General features: G+C 48.6%; 1 protein-coding gene and 1 pseudogene across 3 annotated transcripts in view; one reads left to right on the forward strand and one right to left on the reverse strand.

Moving 5' to 3' along the window:
* Ptpn14 (protein tyrosine phosphatase non-receptor type 14) overlaps positions 1-21,739 on the reverse strand; it is a 195,716-nt gene that overhangs the window by 95,772 nt on the left and 78,205 nt on the right. For all 3 annotated transcript variants that reach the window (XM_045153649.1, XM_045153646.1, XM_045153642.1), the window contains exon 3: positions 11,301-11,470. In XM_045153649.1, the coding sequence (XP_045009584.1) occupies positions 11,301-11,470 (170 nt within the window). The remainder of the gene's footprint in view (positions 1-11,300; positions 11,471-21,739) is intronic.
* LOC101595508 lies at positions 4,164-5,976 on the forward strand (annotated as a pseudogene).

The following is a 21,739-nucleotide window of genomic DNA, read 5'->3' on the forward strand; positions in this document are numbered from 1 at the left end:
CTTGCTGAGAACTGAGCCATGTGCAACCAACTGCACAGGGCACAGACCCGTAATGCCAACCCTGGGCCTGAGCTACCTTCCAGACTCCCTGGGTCTCACCAAAGCACTAACAGAACCTTGCCAAGGAAGCAAACAGGACCCACAGCATAAGCCTTAAAAAAACTAACGTGGGGTGCAGGGACCTGGCTCAACTGGAAGAGGGCTTGCCTCGCATGCACAGAGCCCCGGGTCCATGCCTTGAACAACATGAGCGTGGGCATGGTGCCCGTTCCCATAACCCTAGGACTGGAAGAGCAGAGGAAGGAGGGTCAGGAGTTCAAGGTCGGGGCCAGGGAGATGGTTCACATGTTGCATAAGTGAGAGTATCTGAGTTCAGACTCCCCAGCAACCACATGAAGTCAGGCACCGTACTGGGCAGCCGCAATCCCAGCCTGACGACAGCGGGGACACAGGCAGAGTAAAAAGAAGGTTCCAGAAGCCTGCAGGCCAACCAGCCTGGAGCACAGAGAACCTGCTGTAAATGAGATGGAAAGCTAGGACCACACCTGAAAGTTGTCTAACCTACACACACACTGTGGAACACACGCACACATACACACCCCCAAAGTTCTAGGTATTCTCAGAGCTGGGAAGATGGCTAAGTGGTGAAAGGCACTTGATTGAAAACCTGCCAGTGGTGGTTTGATTCAGGTGTCCCCCATAAACTTAGGTGTCCTGAATGCTTGGTTCCCAGCTGATAGAGATTTAGGAATTAACGTCTCCTGGAGGGAGTGTATTGTTGGGGGTGGGCTTATGGGTGTCACAGCCAGTTTTCCCATGCCAGTGTTTGGCACACTCTCCTGTTGCTATTGTCCACCTTACGTTGGCCCCGGGGGTGATGTCCACCCTCTGCTTATGCCACCATTTTCCCCTGCCATCACGGAGTTTCCCCTCAAGCCTATAAGCTAAAATAAACCTCTTTTTTCCCAAAAGCTGCTTTTGGTTGGGTGATTTCTACCAGCATTGTGAACATGCTAATCAAGACTTAATCTTAGGGGCTGGAGGGATAGCTTAGTAGTTAAGGTGTTTGCCTGCAAAGCCAAAGGACCCAGGTTCAATTCCCTAGGACCCACGTTAGCCAGATGCACAACAGGGCACATGCATCTGGAGTTCGTTTGCAGTGGCTGGAGGCCCTGGCATGCCCATTCTTTCTCTTTCTCCCTCTTTCTCTGTCAAATAAATAATAAAATATTTAAAAAAGAAAAAGATTTAATCTTAGCCAGGCATGGTAGTGTATGTCTTTAATCCCAGCACTGGGGAGGCAGAGGTATAAGGATCACCATGAGTTCGAGTATATCTTAGGACTACAGAATAAGTTCCAGGTCAATCTGAGCTATGTAAGACTCTGCTTTGAAAATAAATAAATGGAGAGATTTAATCTGCTTTGAGGAAGGCAACTCTCCCCTCTGAGATCGCTGCTTCTTCCAGACAGCCATGTAGACTCTTGTCACACGTCACACGACACTACCAGCAGAGACGGTAAGATAGGCACTAATGGGCTAGAGAGATGGCTTAGTGGTTAAGCGCTTGCCCGTGAAGCCTAAGGCCCTCGGTTTGAGGCTCGATTCCACAGGACCCACATTAGCCAGGTGCACAAGCGGACGCATGCATCTGGAGTTCGTTTGCAGTGGCTGGATGCCCTGGTATACCCATTTTCTCTCTTTCTCTCTAATTGCCCCCTCCTCTCTGTCACTCTCAAATAAATAAATAAAAATAACCAATAACAACATAAACAACAGCAACAACAAAAAGGCACTACCCACTGCATGTGGAAATGCCTTAAGTGCCTGACAGAAATGACACCACTCTCAGTAACTAGTCGAGAGAGCTGGGGCCAAGAGGAAGGTTTGCCTTTCTCAGACAATTCTATTATCTGTGAATAATTTGTGCTGAAGCATCAAAGGTCAGCGTAGGTGTGCTGGTCTTCTCCTTCCTCCTTGCATGAGACAGGTTCTTTTTTGTCACTAAAAGGCCAGGCTAGCTGGCCTGGGAGTGTCACGATTCCCCCGGCTCACTTCCCACTGCTGTAGATGCACTGGGATTACAGATGCAGGTGCCCCTTACAAGTGCAGCTATGAGTGTGCTTGGGATGGAATTGGGTCGGTACGCTTGTGGATCAATCGCCGTTCACCACCAAGCCACCTCCCCAGATCCTTGTGCTGGATCTTTAGTCTCCCTTGAGGGGATCCCTGCTTGCAAGTTCACAGTAAACTTCCCATCTCCATCTCCATTATGATGATGTTACAGATTAACAAGAGAACCCGAGGACCAGATCAAGGGTGTCGTGAAAGAAAACAGAAGGAGCACCACAATTAGAGTGTGACAGGAGACACTGAACACCGGTGGGATCCTGGTCAGATTCCTCGAGATCACTGGAATGGCTTCCTGAACCCTAGCTTACACAAGCCACCTTGTCCCTTGTGGAAGCGCCAGTCTTGGCTTTGCCCTCAGCCCACCACGGGCCTCCGGGTGGAGCTGGCAGGAACGCACCTGTTGTGCTCTCACTGCCTTGCTACTCCCGGTCACCAAAACCACAGTGACCCTCCTTTCTACTCTTTATTTGTGCCTGTGCGTGTCCACATCCACGTGTGAGCGAAGTTGTGCTCGGGCTACGCTGCACCCATGGATGCCAGTGGACAGCCGTCAGGTCAGCGCCCTGCCTGTCCCCGTCAGAGGCAGGTTTCTGGTTTGATTCTCGCCCCACTGTTCTTTACTGCTCTTGCCACAAGCTTCCAGAAAACCCTCCTGTCTCAGCCAACTCAAGTGCCCCAGCTCAAGCAGCTGACCCATATCTCCAGGCCCTACAGTGACTCTATTTATGGTAAGCGAGAGACAGCTTGTCCAGTTAATTCTTCCCAGAAAGAAACTGCCTGCACCTGAAGAACAGACTGTGTGAGTCCGTACGTAAGGTATGTCCATCCAAATCCACTGGTCATAGCTGCTGGCAGAGTTGCCCAGCAGATGAAGACACAGGCTCCCAGCCTGGTACTTCAGGGGAGGGCACAGCTGGGCATGCTGGCAGCAGCCTGGGATAGGGCACACCTGGAAAAGCCACTGTGGCCCGGGGTCTGTCTCAGGTACAGCCATGGCTAAGACTGTCCTCAGATGAAGAGGAATTGGGTGGTAGTACATTATCTCAGTTCTGGAGGGTACACACCATAACGGAGTGGACAGGCCCAGGCCTGAAGCCAACGTGGTGCGGGAAAGGCGGGCATGTTCCTTGCCCCGTCCTTTGCACTGTGCCAATGTCCCATGCATCAGGGAACCACACAAGAGAAACACATTCCTGAACAAAGAAACAACGTCCTAGAAGTCAACACTCCAGAGATCAGGTGTGTTCCAAACGACTGAAACTTTGAAGACAGAATTTGTGCTTCAAAAGTTACTTTTGCCCGGCTGGGGAGATGGCTCAGTTGGCAAAGTGCTTACCTTGCAGCCATGAAGGCCCATGTACCAGCCAGGAACAGTGGCAGGGAGAGGCAGATCCCGGAGGTCACTAGCTAACTTGTCTAGCCTAATTGGTGAGCTCTAGGCCAATGAGGTTCTGAGGGGAACAAGAGAGGGCAAGTGGGAGGGCATGGGGTCAAAATGTTTTGTATACATGTATGAAAGTGCTGGAAATTTTACATTTTTCTTTACAGGTGAGCCAATACCTAAGGTTGTCCCCTGGCCTCCACATGCACGTGCAAGCGCACACACATGCACACACACACACAGTGTACAAACTGCCTTTTCTTTTGTACGTGTTCTGCAGATGTGGAAGACCCCCAGACATAAACTCAAAGCAGCAACTAAGGCCACAGGTTTTCCCGCTGCCCTCGCCATTATCAAGTATCCTTCTGTTTAAGAAAAGTCTCGAGTGAGTGAACGAATCCTGACGGAGTCACTTCCGTGATGTCCGCCGCTGGGTGTTGAGGGGGGAGGTTCCTCTCTCGGTGCCGAACCCGCGTAGCCTCTCACATCGCCCCGAGGATGGAAGCAAGGGAGAGGCGGGGCGGGGCGCGTTGACGTCCTCCCAAGGTGGCGGATAGCGAGTGAAGAAACAGTCCGTGTCGTCCCCCCGCCCCCCCCCCCCCCCCCCCCGTGGCTACCAGTCAAGGGTAAAATTCCTTTCTGATAGCAAAATGCAGTATTCTCACCACTCTGAGCACCTACTAGAGAGACTGAATAAACATTGGGAAGCAGGTTTTCTTTGTGACTGCACCATAGTGATTGGAGAATTCCAGTTTAAAGCCCATAGGAATGTGCTCACCTCATTTAGTGAGTATTTTGGTGCGATCTACAGAAGCACTTCCGAGAACAATGTTTTTCTTGATCGGAGTCAGGTGAAAGCTGATGGATTTCAGAAACTGTTGGAGTTTATATACACAGGAACTTTAAATCTTGACAGCCTTGTTTCCTTCCAGTTAGAATGTTAAAGAAATTCATCAGGCTGCTGATGAAGTGGAAGAGGCAGTAACTAAATGTAAAATAAAAATGGAAGATTTTGCTTTTATTGCTAGTCCCTCATCCACGGAAAGATCTAGTGTTACTGGAAACATTGAATTGAATCAACAGACTTGTCTCCTTACTGTACGAGATTATAACAATCGAGAGAAATCCAAAGTGTCTGCAGATTTAGTTCAGGCAAATCCTAAACAAGGGGCAATAACAAAGAAGTTGTCGCAAACTAAACAGAAGAAAAAGGCTTTCAATTGCCAGAAAACGAGGCAGAATAAAACAGTGCAATATCCCAGTGACATTTTAGATATTGCATCTGTTGAATTATTCCTAGATGCAGATAAATTGTCCACACCTGTAGTCGATCAAGTTGCCCAAAGAAATAATTCAGAACTTGAGTTGACTTCAGTTATGGAAAATACTTTTCCAGCACAAGATATTTTGCAAACTGTTACAGTGAAACGGAAATGTGGGAAATCACAGCCACACTGTGTTCTGAAAGAACACTCTATGTCTAATATAGCCAGTGTAGAGGGTCCTTACAAGCTGGAGAACTCTGGGGAAGAGCTGGATCAGAGGTATTCCAAGGCCAAGCCAATGGGCAACACATGTGGGAAAGTGTTTTCAGAAGCCAGTAGCTTGAGAAGGCACATGAGAATACATAAAGGAGTCAAACCTTATGTCTGCCACTTGTGTGGAAAGGCCTTTACCCAGTGTAACCAGCTGAAAACACACGTTAGAACCCATAAAGGTGAGAGGCCATATAAATGCGAACTGTGTGATAAAGGATTTGCTCAGAAATGCCAGCTAGTCTTCCATAGTCGTATGCATCATGGTGAGGAAAAGCCCTATAAGTGTGATGTGTGCAATTTGCAATTTGCAACTTCTAGCAATCTCAAGATTCATGCAAGGAAGCATAGTGGAGAGAAGCCATATATCTGTGATAGGCGTGGACAGAGATTTGCTCAAGCCAGCACACCAACTTACCATGTCCGTAGACCTAGTGGAGAAAAGCCTTACTTGCTGTCTCTAGTTCTCTTATCACTCATTCTCGAAAACATTCAGGTGAAAAACCATACATTTGTGGTATTTGTGGGAAAAGTTTTATTTCCTCAGGAGAGCTCAACAAACACTTTCGATCCCATAAAGGAGAAAGACCATTTATCTGTGAACTATGTGGAAATTCTTACACAGATATTAAAAATTTGAAGAAGCACAAAACAAAGGTCCATTCTGGTGCAGATAAAACTCCAGATGATCATACTTCAAATGATCAAGATTCCATACAAAAAAGCCCACTGTTAGAAGCTATAGATGTGAAGCCTTCTGATATGACTCTGCCCTTAGCTCTTCCACCTGGCACGGAGGACCACCACATGCTTCTCCCGCCACGGACAGTCAAGTCTCCTACCTCAGACGCGTTGCTGAGGTTCACTGTGAATGGGTATTCAGAGCCACAGCTGATTTTTTTACAACAGTTATATTGACTGGGTGAGGAATGTGAAATTGCTGAGACATGTCTGGTAGTAAACACAACTTCTCTGACAAAAACAAAAAACAAAGAAAGTCTCTACCTCTCTAACCGTCCTCTCACCTTTTGAGAACCGCCCCCCCAAAAATATGAAAACCATGTGTGTATACCAAGCTTGTTGCTATGCAAATCATTAAAACACATGACAAAATCTTTCCTTTGAGTCAGAGGGCTTTGATGGGGGCTCAGAAGATGAACTGCCAACAAGAGCTCCGGCCGAACAGAACCTGGCACGGACAAACAGGAAAAAACCAGCGAAATGGAAAAGATGATGGTGGTCCCATCCCTTGAGTCATCTTAACTGAAGTGGGGAAGCTAAGGTTGGTAAAGCCCCAAGGTAGTGTATCTAGCGCTGGAGTGGCGTGGAGGACTCGTTAGTTCCGACAGCTTCGTGACTCATCTTCCAGCTGTCTGAGAGGACGTCCTCATTTTGGCCAGTTTCTCACACTTCTGGAAAGATGTCAGGCACTCCTCTTATTCTCCTTTGATTTGTATCCTGTGTGACTCTTCTGGTAGCTTTTGCTTTCGTACCCAGCTATCACTTTCAGCTGGGGCCTGTCCTGTCCACTTCCACTCCAACACTATCAGAATATCTTGGCGGGCTTCCCTTCCCTCATTACCAAGAGATCTGCTCCTCCACAGTCATATCCAGAGGACGAGGTGGGAAAAAAATTCACACTATGTTAAAAAGGCCATGCTTTCTATTTTCAAATTCAAAACAATTTGGGGTTAATAATTTTAACTGTCAGCACCATTAACAGTTTGCAATCAAGGACATTCTCAAATTTTGTTGTGTTTTAAAGCATTAATCTACACATTTTATTTATTCATCTGTTTGTTTTAAACCATGTGCATGTGTAGATATACAGGGTCCGTGAGAGGACCGGCTGTAAAACGGTACACGTGTGGAACTCAGCGGACAGCGCAGTGTTTGGTCTGGCTTTCCACCTCGCCTGAAACTGTTCTTTTTGCTTTTGCTGCTGTGTGTGCTGCCCATGAGCTTCCAGATTCTCTGGACTGGGCCTCCTACTGCTGTAGGCGTACGAGGATTACGAAGGTGTGTGTCACTGTGCTTCCTGCTTTATGTGAATGTTGAGAAGTTTAACTCAGAATTGCAGGCTTTCAAGCAAGCACGTTTATTCAACCACTGAGGCACTGTCCCAGCTCAATGTGCATGTTTTGATGGGTGGCACTGACTGGCGGGGGGGGGGGGTGAACACCATCTAAATATGTCCTTTTACCCCCACGTGTCTTGAAGTGTGTGTGTGCATGTGTGTGTGTACGAATACACTTATATGTATAGATTTGCATGTACACCAAGACCCCTCCAGACTTTATTCTGAACTCTTATTCAGAGAGAAAAAATAAATAAAAAGCTGGTTGTGACAAATGCCATGGAAACTGTCTGACGTCAAACAGAAGGAACCTGACTAAGGCAAACGCATGCACTGGTGAAAACTAGTTTGGAGACTCTGGACAAAAGCCTATTTTTAAGCACAGATGGCTGACTGCTTGCTCCTCTGACTGGATGCCTGGGAATGAAAGACAGATTTCTACTTCTAATCGAGGCAAATATTTCACTCTGTGGGGCATTGCAAAGACGCTGCTCCACCACAGAAGATGTGGATTCCAGCTGCCCCCAGAGAGGCTGGAGCCCTTCTCCACCTGAGTGGCCTGGTGCCCAGGATCATGGCGGACGCTGCGGAGAATTACTCATTAACTGGCTTCTAGGGAATGCTGCTGTGGACCTCGGTGCCGGAACCCTGCCCCTCCGCAGCCTCCCCACGGCCGCCTGTTGGGACCTACATGCTGCTGAAACCGCCCAAGAAGGCTGAGCTCCGAAGCATGGCTGCCGTCCACATTCCGCACCTTGAGTTCTGCTCATCTATGCATCTGTAACAGCAAAGCCCAAACTCCTCCCTTGACAATGCCTTGCAGCTCAAGCCAGCTCCTGGGCTGCACCCCAACTCCACGGCAAGTCCCCCGACTCACACCTGCGGCTCTATCGGTGGCCCTCAGCCTTTCCCCGTACACATTGCCCTCTGGTTCTCTTCTCTCTCCCTAGCCTTTCCTTACTTACAACACTCTTTCCCTATTTCTCCATTTCCTACGCTTATGTCTTTCATTCACTATGACACCCTTAGCAAATCTTGGGCCCCTTGAGGGCCACAGGACTTTCTGCAATGCTGGACACACACACACACACGCCCTTGGGCTAGCCCAACTCTCTCATGTTTGCCACAGAAAAAGCATGTTCTGCCAAAAACTAGTTTAATCTAAGGCTGTCTCTCAACACTTTACATAGTTGTTTTTTCTTTGCCGTGTGTTCTACTTGAGGGAAAGTAAACACCTGCTTCAAAACCCCGTACCGGCGGGCGTGGCGGCGACGCTTTTAGTCCCCGCACCCGGGGGGCCCAGGCAGGAGGATCCCTGTGAGTCAAGCCAGCCTGAGACTACTTAGCAAATTCCAGGTCAGCCCAGGATAGAAGGAGACCCAAACTAACAAACAAAAACAAAACAAAACAAAGAAATCCTGTACTGGAAAACCCTTCTTTCCTCCAAGTTAACCTTTATCTTAAATGTGCCATGCTAACTGAGTGAAAAGAAATTAAATAGCAAAAGAAAGGAAGACCTTTCTAACAAACAGCCACTCCAAAACATCTAACCCAATTCCTCAAATTTTGAGATCTACACACTTTGTCTCAGCTTACAACTGCAAGTACTGACAGTCAAACATCACAGCTTCAAGCCACTTACCCAGAAAATCTATAAACAAGTTTTGAAGTTAATGAATCCATCTATTGCCAAGTTTGGACAGTGTGAGAACCACCTGAGGATGCTGGTCACTTCTGAGCCACACCTACTCCTTCATCTCCAGCCCAGGCATTCCAACTCAAACTTCTGGCAAAGCCTCAGGATCCATATTTACAAAGAAATGCCCCAAGTAGTTACAGGTCTGAGAGCCACGGATGCATCGCAATGTTAGCCCAACACTGCAGCCTCCTTGGCAGGACACCAACAAGGCTGTGTGACCACACTGTGACACTACCACAGACCGCAGCCTTTACAAGCTGCTTCACTTTCAGATGCGTTCCGTCATCTCGCTCTTCGGCCACAGTCTTTTACCTACTTGGACTTCACTTGCCACAGGCCCAGTTTCCATACTGCACAGTAAATGCCGCAATGCCCTGGCTCCCAAGAACTTCCAGTGCAAGAGTGGCTACCGCACCCTTGCCAGGAACCTACCCAAAACGTAACACACAGGATCTTTCTTCCTGTTCAAGACAAGGTCTCACTAGGTAGCTGAGGCTGGCCTTGAACTCCTGGTCATGCTCCTGCCTCAGCCTCCCATGTGCTCAAGTTACAGGCATCGTGCCACCAACTCCGAGCTCACAACACACTTTTCTGAATCCCTCTTCATTTCAACTGCTAACCCTCATCACACACACTACAGAAATCTGTCTAGATTAACGCAGCTACATTTTTGCTTCTTTTGTTCTTTCTTTCTTGTTTTCTATGCAGTTGTTTACATGTGTGTGGGGGGGGGCATGTCAGGATCTCTTACTGCTGCAAACAAACCCCCTTCCAGCTTTATAAGAGTGTCTAGGGAATCCAACCTGGGCAGGAAGGCTTTGCAAGCAAGAACCTTTAACTGCTGAGCCATCTTCCCAGCCCTAACACATCACTCTTGAGACTTTTCTTCAGTGTGCACCAATTCATAGTATGTTTGCCCATGTCACTTGCAAACAGTCTGAGGGATGCAGATCGCTGCTTATTAACACAATGCTGTATTCCCAGCATGGTATAACACACTCCAGCAGGATTCAAAGCCACAGGAAAATCCCATTTGGAAGAGTAAATAATTTCTTACCCATAAAGGAAGTGGATAAGTGAAGTAATGTGAAAACAGTATATTTCAGAAAGCTGCAAATGACTATCATAGGGAAAACTGAGCACTCAGTTTTTCAGTCAGACTGAGTGTACTCATGTCTCTATTTCCAGACACACCATCTATTTAACAACAGCTTCTGATTTTAAAAGGTGAAAAAAAGGCTGTCAGAAAGGCATGTAAAAATATAAAGTAGATCCTGATTTTAGAAAGAACTGCACATGTGAAGACCGCATACAGCCATCTCCCTTCTCTACACATGTGACCACCGAGCTCTCTCTCCTCTGAGTACACATGAAGACCACGGAGTACTGTTTGCTTCCTCTAAGTGTGTCACCGAGTTGAATTCGCGAGCATGCCAAAGGCCAAGATCCAGACAAACGGTGACAAGCCAGGAGCTATGTGATTTCCTCTCCTGTTACCAATACTCACTTGAGCCGGGCATGGTGGCGCATGCCTTTAATCCCAGCACTGAGGATGCAGAGGTAGGAGGATCAATCACTGTAAGTTCAAGGCCACCCTGAGACTACCTAGTTAATTCCAGGTCCACCTGAGCTAGAGCGAGACCCTACCGCAAAAAAAAAAAAAAAAAAAAAAGGGAAGGAGGAGGAGGCGGCTCGTGGGACATTTTCAGCGACACTGCTGGCACCAGCAAAACTTCTCCTGTTTTGTTCACTAGATCGTCAAACATCAGAACCTGATGAACTCTTAACAGGACACAGGAGCATCGGGCCAGTGCCCAAGTTGCCTCTCCGCTATTGACTTCCTAACACTTTAATCAAAACTCTGGGGCTGGAGAGATGGCTCAGCAGTTAAAGGTCTTGCTTTCAAAACCCCAGGAGGTTCAATTCCCCACTAGCCATGTAAACCCAGATGCACAAAGTGGAGCATGCATCTAGAGTACACTGGCAGAGACAAGAGGCCCTTGTGCATGTACACACATTATACACACACACACACACACACACACACACACACGTGTGTGTGTGTGTGTGTGTGTGTGTGTGTGTGTGTGAATGACATATATAAAATCTTGGCCACTCAACATTTTCTTCCCATCTTTAGCAACCTTCTTAGTCCTTCAATACAAATCTTGGTGGTACACTCATGGGGGAGGGAGAATGCATAAAAACAGACTAGGTGGTTAGCTTACTAAGTTCATTCCATCCCCACAAATACTCTATGCTCCTAGATACAAAAACAGTCTGACCTGCATTACAGAAGCCATTAAGGTTAGCCACATGCACCAAACCTAGTGTTACAGCCACGAAGCACCTGGTAACCGGCGCCCGGCGGAGCCCCCTCGGCCTCCACACGGCAGCACCACCTGGTCCTCAGCGCCGGCGGAAGCTGCTCGGTCACCCTCCCGCCCACGGAGAGTCACGCGGGGAGTGCACCTACCTCGTGGCCTCTTGCTGAAGCCATAACACATTCGGTACATAGAACATGACTCCGAAGAACAGCAGAGGCTCGTTAGCAAATTTGTCCAGATGTTTCTTCAGCGGTTTCTCCAGCTCCACCCATCTCGCTTGCTGGCTCTTGCTGAGAAACCAAAGGCCAAAGTAGTGCGTCTAGAGGAAAGGGGAAGACACGTGAGTCCACGACCCCGCAGGTCCACACCGCGCCCGTGGCTCTAGCATCTGCCTCACCACCCTGAGATTTCAGCCCACACTCGAGAGCCCAGCTTCTACCTTCTGACCTCGGGCTAAACCAAAAGAAATCAGACCCGCACATCACGATCACACACGCAGAGCTCCTCCAGCTCTGCTGTGTCCTGACGCACCTAGGTTGGGCAAGGAGCTAGAAACAGAGCTGCTTTCGTTTGCTAAGCCCCAAAGACTGGCCCCTCTCCATGCCTCTGACTGCATCCAGAGCATGCAGGGAGAAGTCAGCCCACTTCTGGCATCTGCTATAGAATAATGTATTACTCAACTCCTAAGACAAACTTCTCAGCTAAAAACTTCTGTACTGCAAAAAACTTTCACATGTTACCAGATTTTAGCCAAAACTGTTTGCCTTTTAATAAAACAGTTGAAAGTCATTACCCTGTGCTCCTTTAGGTTTTCAGGAAATCTGTCCCTGTACCAAGCATTGAGGCTGGAAGGCTCAACTCCACAGCTGCCCTGAGAGCTCCCGGTGGTTCTCCTTGACCAATTACAGTAGGATTTGATGGTGAAAGCACGATTTTCACCCTTCAACTTAAAGCCTAAGCCAGTTCAGTTTATGAGTAGCAGGCTAAATGATGACAACAGATACTTTCATGCTTCGAATCCCATCTTCAGATTAATTCATGCTAGGATTTCAGGATTAGCACAATAATCACTCCCCCCACCCAAAAAAAAAAAAAGAAAAAACAGATCACTCCTTTTGAAGATTCTTTTGTATCTCAATTATAGCCTGAAATGGTTTATAGCACACCTGGAACTCTGCCTTCAAAAGAATGCTTTCATTACAAAGTTGAATTTCCAAAGGCATTCGATGCTCCCACTCCAGCTGGCCAGCCCTCAATTCACCAACATCAATCCCTACCACGACCCCACAAAATCCCTAATGAAGTTTGGCTCTGCTTTACTGGAAAAGCAGGTGTGTCGTTGCCCACAGAAAGCCCAGGCCCAGATGCTTGCAAGGGTGTTTTGAAATGGATTTATGTGGGGATGTGTGGAATGAATGCATTGCTTTCCTCCACGATGCTCCAAAGGGCACCTTTACATCAGAAATCTGAGCATGTTGTTAACCATAAAATGGAACATGCAGAGTCCAGGTGATGTTTCCATCAATGCAGATGAACTGGACTGAAAGCATTCTCACTCTATTGTTCACTTCCTGGCTTGGGGGAGCCCATCTGTTTCCCCAACAGGAGAGACGACACAAAGGAGATTCAGTGCCACTGGGGAGAAAGAAAACCGGCTCAGAAGCCAGTCCACCTGTCAGTGTTTGCGTTCCGTATGGCGGTAACTTTGTGCACACAAGTTACCGAGCCCTCCGGACTCTGGGCTCCGTCCTCTATGAGACGACCACGAAGCAGACTGTGCCCGTCACCCACGCATGGCCTGTAGTGCGCACTTCCCACCAGGGCCTCCTACAGCAGCTGCTGCTGGGCTGTTGCTACTGCTGTCGTCCTCACTGTTAACAGGGGCCAGGTGGGCCACAGGAAAGTTTTTCATAAGAATCACTGCAAGCATCCGGGTGGCCACACCCCCACAGGCTCATGCATCACTGCAAGCATCCGGGTGGCCACACCCCCACAGGCTCATGCATCACTGCAAGCATCCGGGTGGCTACACCCCCACAGGCTCATATGGCGCAGGTTTACTCCTAGCTTCACACTATTGGGAAGGAGCAGAATTTTTCAGCAGCAGGACCTGGTGGGAGGTCTTAGGTCCCTGGGGCTACTCCTGTAAGGGGACTACAGGGGCCCAACCTCTCCCTCTTCTTCTCTCCCGCTTTCTAACCATGAGGCATGTGGTGTTGCTACTGGCTCATCAACACCTCAAAGCAAAAGACCATTGGCCAAAACATCTGAAACATTGCCAAAATGAACCTTCTCTTTTTATAAGTTATATGTATGTATGTATGTATGTATGTATGTATGTATGAGCACAGGAAACTAACTGACTAGTACCTATAGTCACCCCTGCCAGAAAACAGCCAGGTGGAGGTGAATCAGGCCTGTAATTCTAGCACTTGGGAGGCAGAGGCAGAAGGATCACAAGTTTGAGGTTAACTTTGGCTATACAGAAATAATTTTTTTTTTAATCTCAAAAAGAGTTAAAAAAAGAAAAGAAATCCGAGCCAGGGTAATGCACACCTGTAATTCCTGGGTACAGAAGGGTAAGAAAAGATCCAGGTCATTCATAGGAAGTTCGAGGTCAGACTGAGGTACACAAGAATAGGGTGCATGAGACCCTGTCTGAGAAGGAATGAAGGGGAGAAGGGGAGGAGGAAGAGAGGGAAGGAAAGAAGAGAAACAAAATGGAAGTATCTGGAATTAAATGAGAAAAGCAGACAACAGTAGAAGAGGCTGCAGTATCTGCAGGTAAGAGTAATAAACTAAAAGATGTAAGAAAAGCTAACCATGAAACAGTAACCCCTGCCAATTTTTCCTGGGAGTTGCGGGACACTGGAGCAGCAGTGCTGGGAACTGCGGGACACTGGAGCAGCGCTGGGAACTGCGGGACACTGGAGCAGCAGCGCTGGGAACTGCGGGACACTGGAGCAGCAGCGCTGGGAACTGCGGGACACTGGAGCAGCAGCACTGGGAACTGCGGGACACTGGAGCAGCAGCGCTGGGAACTGCGGGACACTGGAGCAGCAGCGCTGGGAACTGCGGGACACTAGAGCAGCAGAGCTGGGAACTGCGGGACACTGGAGCAGTGCTGGGAACTGCGGGACACTGGAGCAGCAGCGCTGGGAACTGCGGGACACTGGAGCAGCAGCGCTGGGAACTGCGGGACACTGGAGCAGCAGCACTGGGAACTGCGGGACACTGGAGCAGCAGCGCTGGGAACTGCGGGACACTGGAGCAGCAGCGCTGGGAACTGCGGGACACTGGAGCAGCAGCGCTGGGAACTGCGGGACACTGGAGCAGCAGGGCTGGGAACTGCGGGACACTGGAGCAGCAGCGCTGGGAACTGCGGGACACTGGAGCAGCAGCGCTGGGAACTGCGGGACACTGGAGCAGCAGCGCTGGGAATTGCGGGACACTGGAGCAGCAGTGCTGGGAACTGCGGGACACTGGAGCAGCAGCACGGGGATGCACTGGTGTTACAGCATCAGTCTGACCTCAACGCAAGGAACCGGGTGCTCAGCTCAGCAGTTCCACGTTGCACTGAATTCATTCTTGGAGGACAGCACCAACTAAGGGTCCCACACTGCACTTTGGATGGCTAGAGTGTTTGCATATGAAAAAATGATGTAATGCACCTCAATCGTAGCATACTGTGCAATAGTTACTACAGCTGGGAAGAGCTCTTCTAGAAGCAAGGGTGGAGGGAGGCACATTTCACGGTTGCTTAGCAGAACATACTAACCACTACTTTCACTAAAAGTTGTGCTGACATTTGGGAGATGTTTTTAGGGCCCTTACTTCATTGTAATTATAATATCTATTCAAATTTGCATTATTCAAATTATAAATCAACCACAGTGACTACATAAACATTCAGCAAATGAATTGGAAGGGATGAGAAAGAAATTAAATTATTATTATTCATATGCCTGGAAGGCTAGTTTTCTAAATGTCTTTTCATTCCCACCCATCAAGATCAATACACCAGACCTGACCTCCTGCAAAATAAAGAGAAAACAAACACCCACAGGAAGGACCTCGGCGCACACTACGGGAGACCAGGGAGCACAAGAGACCCGGGCAGAGCACTAGTCTCAAGCGACAGTAGACACACAGCACCCTCAAAACAGAGAAACAACTCTGAAAGAAAAAACCTGACTTGTGCTGCAAGATTCTTTGCTGCTTCTTAGTTAAATACAACACAAAGCATTTCAGAATCACACAGGAATTACAAAGAAGGACAACACTATAAAACATGGGGTTCTGAAGGAGACATACTGAGGACACTCAACACCTACCAAAGCAGAGATCCAGAGGCTACTGAGAGCTCATCACTGAGGTAGACTTAAAACACACCCACCAAGGCGCAGGGAGTTTTGAGGAAGATGGGGTGGAAAGACTTTAAGAGCCATGGGTTGAGATGTCATGTCCAGAGGCATTCCCCAATAACTGCTGCTCCCACAACGCATAACCCACCACCCCAAGGGGAATACCCACAATGCTACTGAGGAGGGGCCCCTGCAGAATGGAGGCAGAGAAGGGGAAAAGTTGGTACCAACACATGATGTATCCATACAAAGTATGTTCTCTCTCTCTCTTTATATACATATGTATGTATGAGTGTGTGTGCGCGCGCGCGCGCGTGTGTGTGTGTGTGTGTGTGTGTATACACACATTGCATGCGCATTGGCATTGACTAGGGGTAAGGATGCTGAGCATCATTGCATGCATCTATTGGCCATCTGCACTTGGTCTTCTGAGAAGTTCATTTGCCCATTTATTGTAGGAACCCCATTTTTTTAAGGTTTACATCTTTTTACTTTTGTTTGTTTTTTAATTTTTTTTTCATTTTTATTTATTTATTTGAGAGTAACAGAGAGAGAAAGAGGCAGATAGAGAGAGAATGGGCACGCCAGGGCTTCTAGCTACTGCAAATGAACTCCAGACGCATGCGCCCCTTGTGCATCTGGCTAACATGTGGGTCCTGGAGAATCAAACCTTGAACCGGGGTCCTTAGGCTTCACAGGCAAGCGCTTAACCGCTAAGCCATTTCTCCAGCCCTGTTTGTTTTTTGAGGTAGGGTCTCACTCTAGCTCAGGCTGACCTGGAACTCACTGCAATCTTCCTACCTCTGCCTCACGTGTGCTGGGATTAAAGGTGTGCACCACCACACCCTGCTCCATCTTTTTACGTGTGTGTATGTGTGTGTGTATGTGAAATTTGAGAGAGAAAAAGAGGCAGAGAGAAAGAGAGACAATGAGCACACCAGGGCCTCCAGCCACTGCAAACGAACTCCAGATGCATGCACTGCCTTGAGCGGCTTACGTGGGTCCTGGAGAGCTGAACTGGGATCCTTTGGATTTGCAGGCAAATGCCTTAACCGCTAAGCCATCTCTCCAGCTGTGTGTGTGTGTGTGTGTGTGTGTGTGTGTGTGTGTGTGTGTGTGTGTATACACACACATATATACACATACACATACATACACATTTTGTTTTGTTTTTGTTTTTTGAGGTAGGGTCTCACAGTAGCTCAGGCTGACTTGGAATTCACTATGTAGTCTCAGGGTGGCCTCGAACTCACGGCGATCCTCCTACCTCTGCTTCCTGAGTGCTGGGATTAAAGGCGTGCGCCACCATGCCCAGCTAAGTATGATATATTTAAAAGTACATGACATACTTAAACAAAAATGTCATTATGAAACCTATCCTTTGTATAAGAAATTCACACTAACAGGAAATCCCTAACAAGGAGGCAGAGAAAAGGGGATCCTGGCACAGGACAAGATGGAGGGTCCAGGCGTTCAGCAGGGAGGAAAGTACACTTAGGAGATTTCGAGCCTGGCACTGGAAATACCTCCTCCTCTGTTCTCACTTCTCCCCTGCTTCCGCTAGCTCCATGGCTTCTCTGGAGTTGAGACCCTGCCTCCCAGAACTGCCCTACTCTGCTCACTAAGCGACACAACACAGTGCCTGCCATGGGGAATGAGAACCTGCATAATCATCCCAACTGGCATGTGCCCCAGCGACTTTCCGGGCCTTGTCCAGGGTCTGCTCATGCCACCGAGCCCAGCGGACACCACAGCAGCCTGGGTGCGGCAAGCTGGCCATCATGAAGTCGAGCTGCAGCGCTGACCGCTGCCACGTGACTCAGCAAACTGACACCCGGCGGCAGCTTCCGCACAGGAGAAGCCACCTCTTCCACAACCACAAGAACCTCCCGTACCCCTGAGCAAACGTCTGGGGCATCTGTCTTCTGTGTGATGCATCGAATCTAAACCAGGCCCAGCTGACCCTCAGAAGACCTTTGAACAAGGTATAAATCCCACGTTGTCTGGGTTTGTTTTGTTTTTTGCCTCACTTTACAGAAATGGCTCTGGAGCCTTGGTTCTGGGATGAGTTCGCTGCAACAGCAGGGAACTGAGGAGGAGCCCCATTTCTGAGTCAGTGACTGAGAATGCACCACGCAACACGAGGCAGGGAAGCCACATGAGAAGGCCGTTTCTGCGGGAGCGGTACCTGGCCTCATCTGGTCTGGTGTTTGTTATTTCAACAGCTAATGTCTGCGGTGGCTGGCTGGAGCGTGAAAGACGGCAACCTGTCAAACTTTCAGTACTGCGAAGAGATCCATGGGAAGAAAGGCCTTTAAATAGCTTGGGCATTAGTTGGTAATGTGGTTTGAATGTGAAATGTCCCCATAGGTTCATGAGCCTGAACACCTGATCCCCAGTTGGTGGTAACCTTTTGAAAGGTCACAGAACCTTTAAGAGGTGGAGCTTATGGGAGAAAGTGGATCACTGGAGGAGAGAGAGGGTCTTTCTTGAGGTTTTTCTTTTCTTTATTTTTAAATTTTTTAATCATTTATTTGCAAGCAGAGAGACACACAGAGAGAGAGAGTGGGAATGGGCATGTCAGGGCCTCTTGCCACTACAAATTAACTCCAAATGCATGTGTCACTGTGTGTATCTGGCCTTCATAGGGTGCTAGGGAATCGAATCTTGGGCCCTCAGGCTTTGTAAGCAAGTGCCGTTAACCACTGTTTCTTGTCAGGCATTTGATCATAGCAATGAGAAAAGTAACTAGTTCTGCGGTGGTCTGAACATAAAACAGCTCCACAGCCTCACTGCTTGTGACGAACCCTCACACTTAATCCCCAGCCGGCAGAGCCTTTGGGCAGTGATGCTGTGTGTCACAGGGTGGGCCTTGAGGTGAGCTGGCCCTGCCCCACGCGTGTTCAGAGCTCGCTTTTGCTGCTTCCCTCCTTCTGGTACAACACGACGTGACCCTGGCTGGTGCCTTCCCTACCATGATCAAACCTCCCCTTAAAATTATGAGCTACAAACAAACAAACCCTCTCCTTCTACAAGCGGCTCTGGCCAGGTGCTTTTGGCCTAGCAAGAAGTACACTCCCTTAGGAAGTAGGACCCTGAGTCTATTTTTGGAAGAGACAGAAGCATTAGGAAATTCACCGTTTTGTAGAACGCAGGGTTTTCTAGGAAGGCAATGGCTTCCCGCCCCACATGAGATTTAGCTGTGAAGATCAACTCCTTTGATAAGTCATCTGTCCATCCATCTTCCACTTTACATTAAAAGCATAGTCAAGGGCTGGAGAGATGTCTTAGCGGTGAAGGGACTTGCCTGCAAAGCCAAAGGACCCAGGTTCGATTCCCCAGGACCCAAGTAAGCCAGATGCACAAGGGGGTGCACGAATCTGGAGTTCATTTGCAGTGGCTGGAGGCCCTGGAATACCCATTCTCTGTCTCTCTCCTCCTCTCTCTGCCTCTTTCTCTCAAATAAATAAATAAAAATAAAATATTTTTTAAAAAGCGTAGTCAAAATCCTCAAAAAGAAGTCTAGCATATTTTTAGATGTTATTGGAATTCTTGGGTGTGTCACTTGTTTCTGTTTCGTCTGTCGTGCTAGAGTCGACCCATGGCCTTGCACATGCTCAGTAAGCACTCAGTCCTGAGCTACATTATCACTCATGCTCAGTAAGCACTTACCCCAGGCTATATCCTCAGTACTGGGTGTTTCAGTATTTTTTCTTATTCGGGGGGGAGGGGACAGAGAATGGGTGTGCGAGGGCCTCCAGCTACTGCAAACAAACTCCAGATGCATGCATCACCATGTGCCTCTGGCTTATGTGGGTTCTGGGAAGTAGAACCTGGGTCCTTCGGCTTTGCAGGCAAGTACCTTAACTGCTCAGCCATCTCTGCAACACCTTCATTTTTCACTATAGAATTTAGGAGTGGTTCCGCATTTGACTACAGCTACCTTCTTCTACTACACAGTGGTGAGAACCATAACATTGGCACCATCTGCCCTGGTATGGATCAGAACCAGAACTCACCCTTCCAGCGACTGGATGCAAGCTGCCCTGAGCCCTGCTCTCCCTGTCTCTAGCAAGAACAGGATTGGGAGATGCGAACGTGACACATGAAACCCGCTAAGCAGAGCATGTGGGACATGGAAAGACTTTTCATCGTTGGAACTGCAAGACAGGGTCTTGCTGTGTCACCCAGACTGGATGGGAACTCACAGTCCTCCTACCTCAGTCTCTGGAATACTGGGGTAACCGGTGTGTGTCACTAAGCCCAGCTCTGGGGATGGTGATTTTAATTCCTTGTGAAACATCTCAGAAGATCTTGTTTGAACTTGTGGACCCTAGCTACACAGCCCTGCCACACTGCCCTCCTCAACCCCCTTCCACATGCACAAACAGATCCATGCGAAGTGAAGGTTCTCCTTCCCCGGAAATGCCACATCCTTTCCTTTCTCAGGGCTGCGACATGCACTGTTCCCTGGGCTTACATTCTCCTTTGTCCTTCCTCTAACCCCCAGGCTTGAGGGTAGGCACCCTGTCATAAGCAGCTCTATCTTTTCAGACATTAGGAACCAGACTCAGGCCCTTCCGAACACCATGTGCATAGAACAGATCTGATCTTCTGTCAATGGCTCAGTCTCACGTCATCATAGAACTGCCCGGACCTGTGATACACAAGCCCCAGTGAACCTTGACGCGAGCTACAGCCTTTGGTGATAATGCATGCTGATGTGGCTTCAACAATTAATGATCATACTGCTCTGGTGGTGGGCACGACAGAAAGGGAGGCCGTGTCTGGGTGTCTGGGGAGGACATAAAAGGTCTCTGTATCTTCCTCTTGATTTATTATCACCTGAAATTGCTTTACTAATCGTCTTTGCAATAAAAGACAAAGTCTTTTCAAAACTCTGATAAAATGAACAAACAGAATACTGCAGAAGAATCGGGAAAGTTTTAAGCCTATCATGTCTCCTTTCTTAACATAAAGAAGCTATAAAGCTTAGAATACACCCAAACTCTGTGGGGCCAGAGAGCACCATAATCTGTTCGCAGACATTTGGAAGGATGAAGCACTCTTTTGTTCTATTTTATTCTGATTTTGGCCATCTCCTCTGAAGCAGTATCAGCTCTATTGAGGAAAGGAACCTAACACAAGGTCAGGCTTTGGAGAGCAGGCCCTGTGTCTGTGCCCTCCTCTTCCTGCTTTTGTGTGGAAGACATTCGTGCTCAAGATATACACGTAAAGGAACAGCAGAGCACCCTTTTAACGGAGGAGCATCTACAGGGCTGCCTGGCTGAAAGCCATCTTGTGGCAGGGTGAAGGCTCAGGACTCAATAGGAAGTGATTTGCTGGGAGGTGATGGACTCACTGGGGGCGTGTCTGCATAAACCCCAGCCTCAGCACAGAGACACAGTCACCAGCAGCGCACACGTGACAGGAGACAGAACCCTGTGCCCTCTCCTTGTCAGGAGGTGGGGTCCTCGGGGGCCCTCCTCTCCCAGAGAACCGCTGCTGGGCACAGCGCCAACCAGGCCCTACCAAGTCACCCCGCCGTTCCCTCCAGCTCTGCCCGGTGAGGACAGGACGCCTCTCAAGCCCTGGCTGGCAGCTGCTCTTCCTCCTCCTTGGAGCTCTGAAAACCCCATTCCCTGTGCCCGATGATCTGCTTCCTATGTCGCCTGCTGGACTCCAAAGTACCCTTCAGGTCTGGATTCAAAGGGCAAAGGCGCTACTCTTCTTGCCTGGGGCTGTCTCTCCTGGGCCACCATAGTCAGTGGTCCGTCCATGCACTGAACAACTCTAAGGACGGTGGCATCCGGCTTCACTAGGATCCTCTCCCTGCTCTTCACGTTCTTGAAGACAAAGTTGCACCTGCTTGTCCTTATGTCATCAAGTCCTAAAACAGTCCCTGGCATGAGATAGTTGCTCATTTCTGTAATGACGTGTTTGTTTTTGTTTTTTTTTTTTTTTTTGCACGAGTGGCATGGTGTGTGCGGTGTGTATGTGCATGTATGCACGTGCGTGCCAATGCACTCACCCTGTGCACACGCTAGTGTGGAGTTCAGAGGAGAAAGATGGCAGGGCATCCTCCTCATCACTGCTGCCTTGAACGCTGAACCCGGAGCTGCTGTTTGCAGTCAGACTGGCTGACCGGCCAGCCCAGCAAATTACCCAGTCTCAGTTCCCCACAGGACTGGGTGTCAAAAGTGCAGCCATGCCCAGCTGTTCAT

The sequence above is a fragment of the Jaculus jaculus genome, chromosome 1, assembly GCF_020740685.1.
Source record: "Jaculus jaculus isolate mJacJac1 chromosome 1, mJacJac1.mat.Y.cur, whole genome shotgun sequence".
NCBI lineage: Eukaryota > Metazoa > Chordata > Mammalia > Rodentia > Dipodidae > Jaculus > Jaculus jaculus.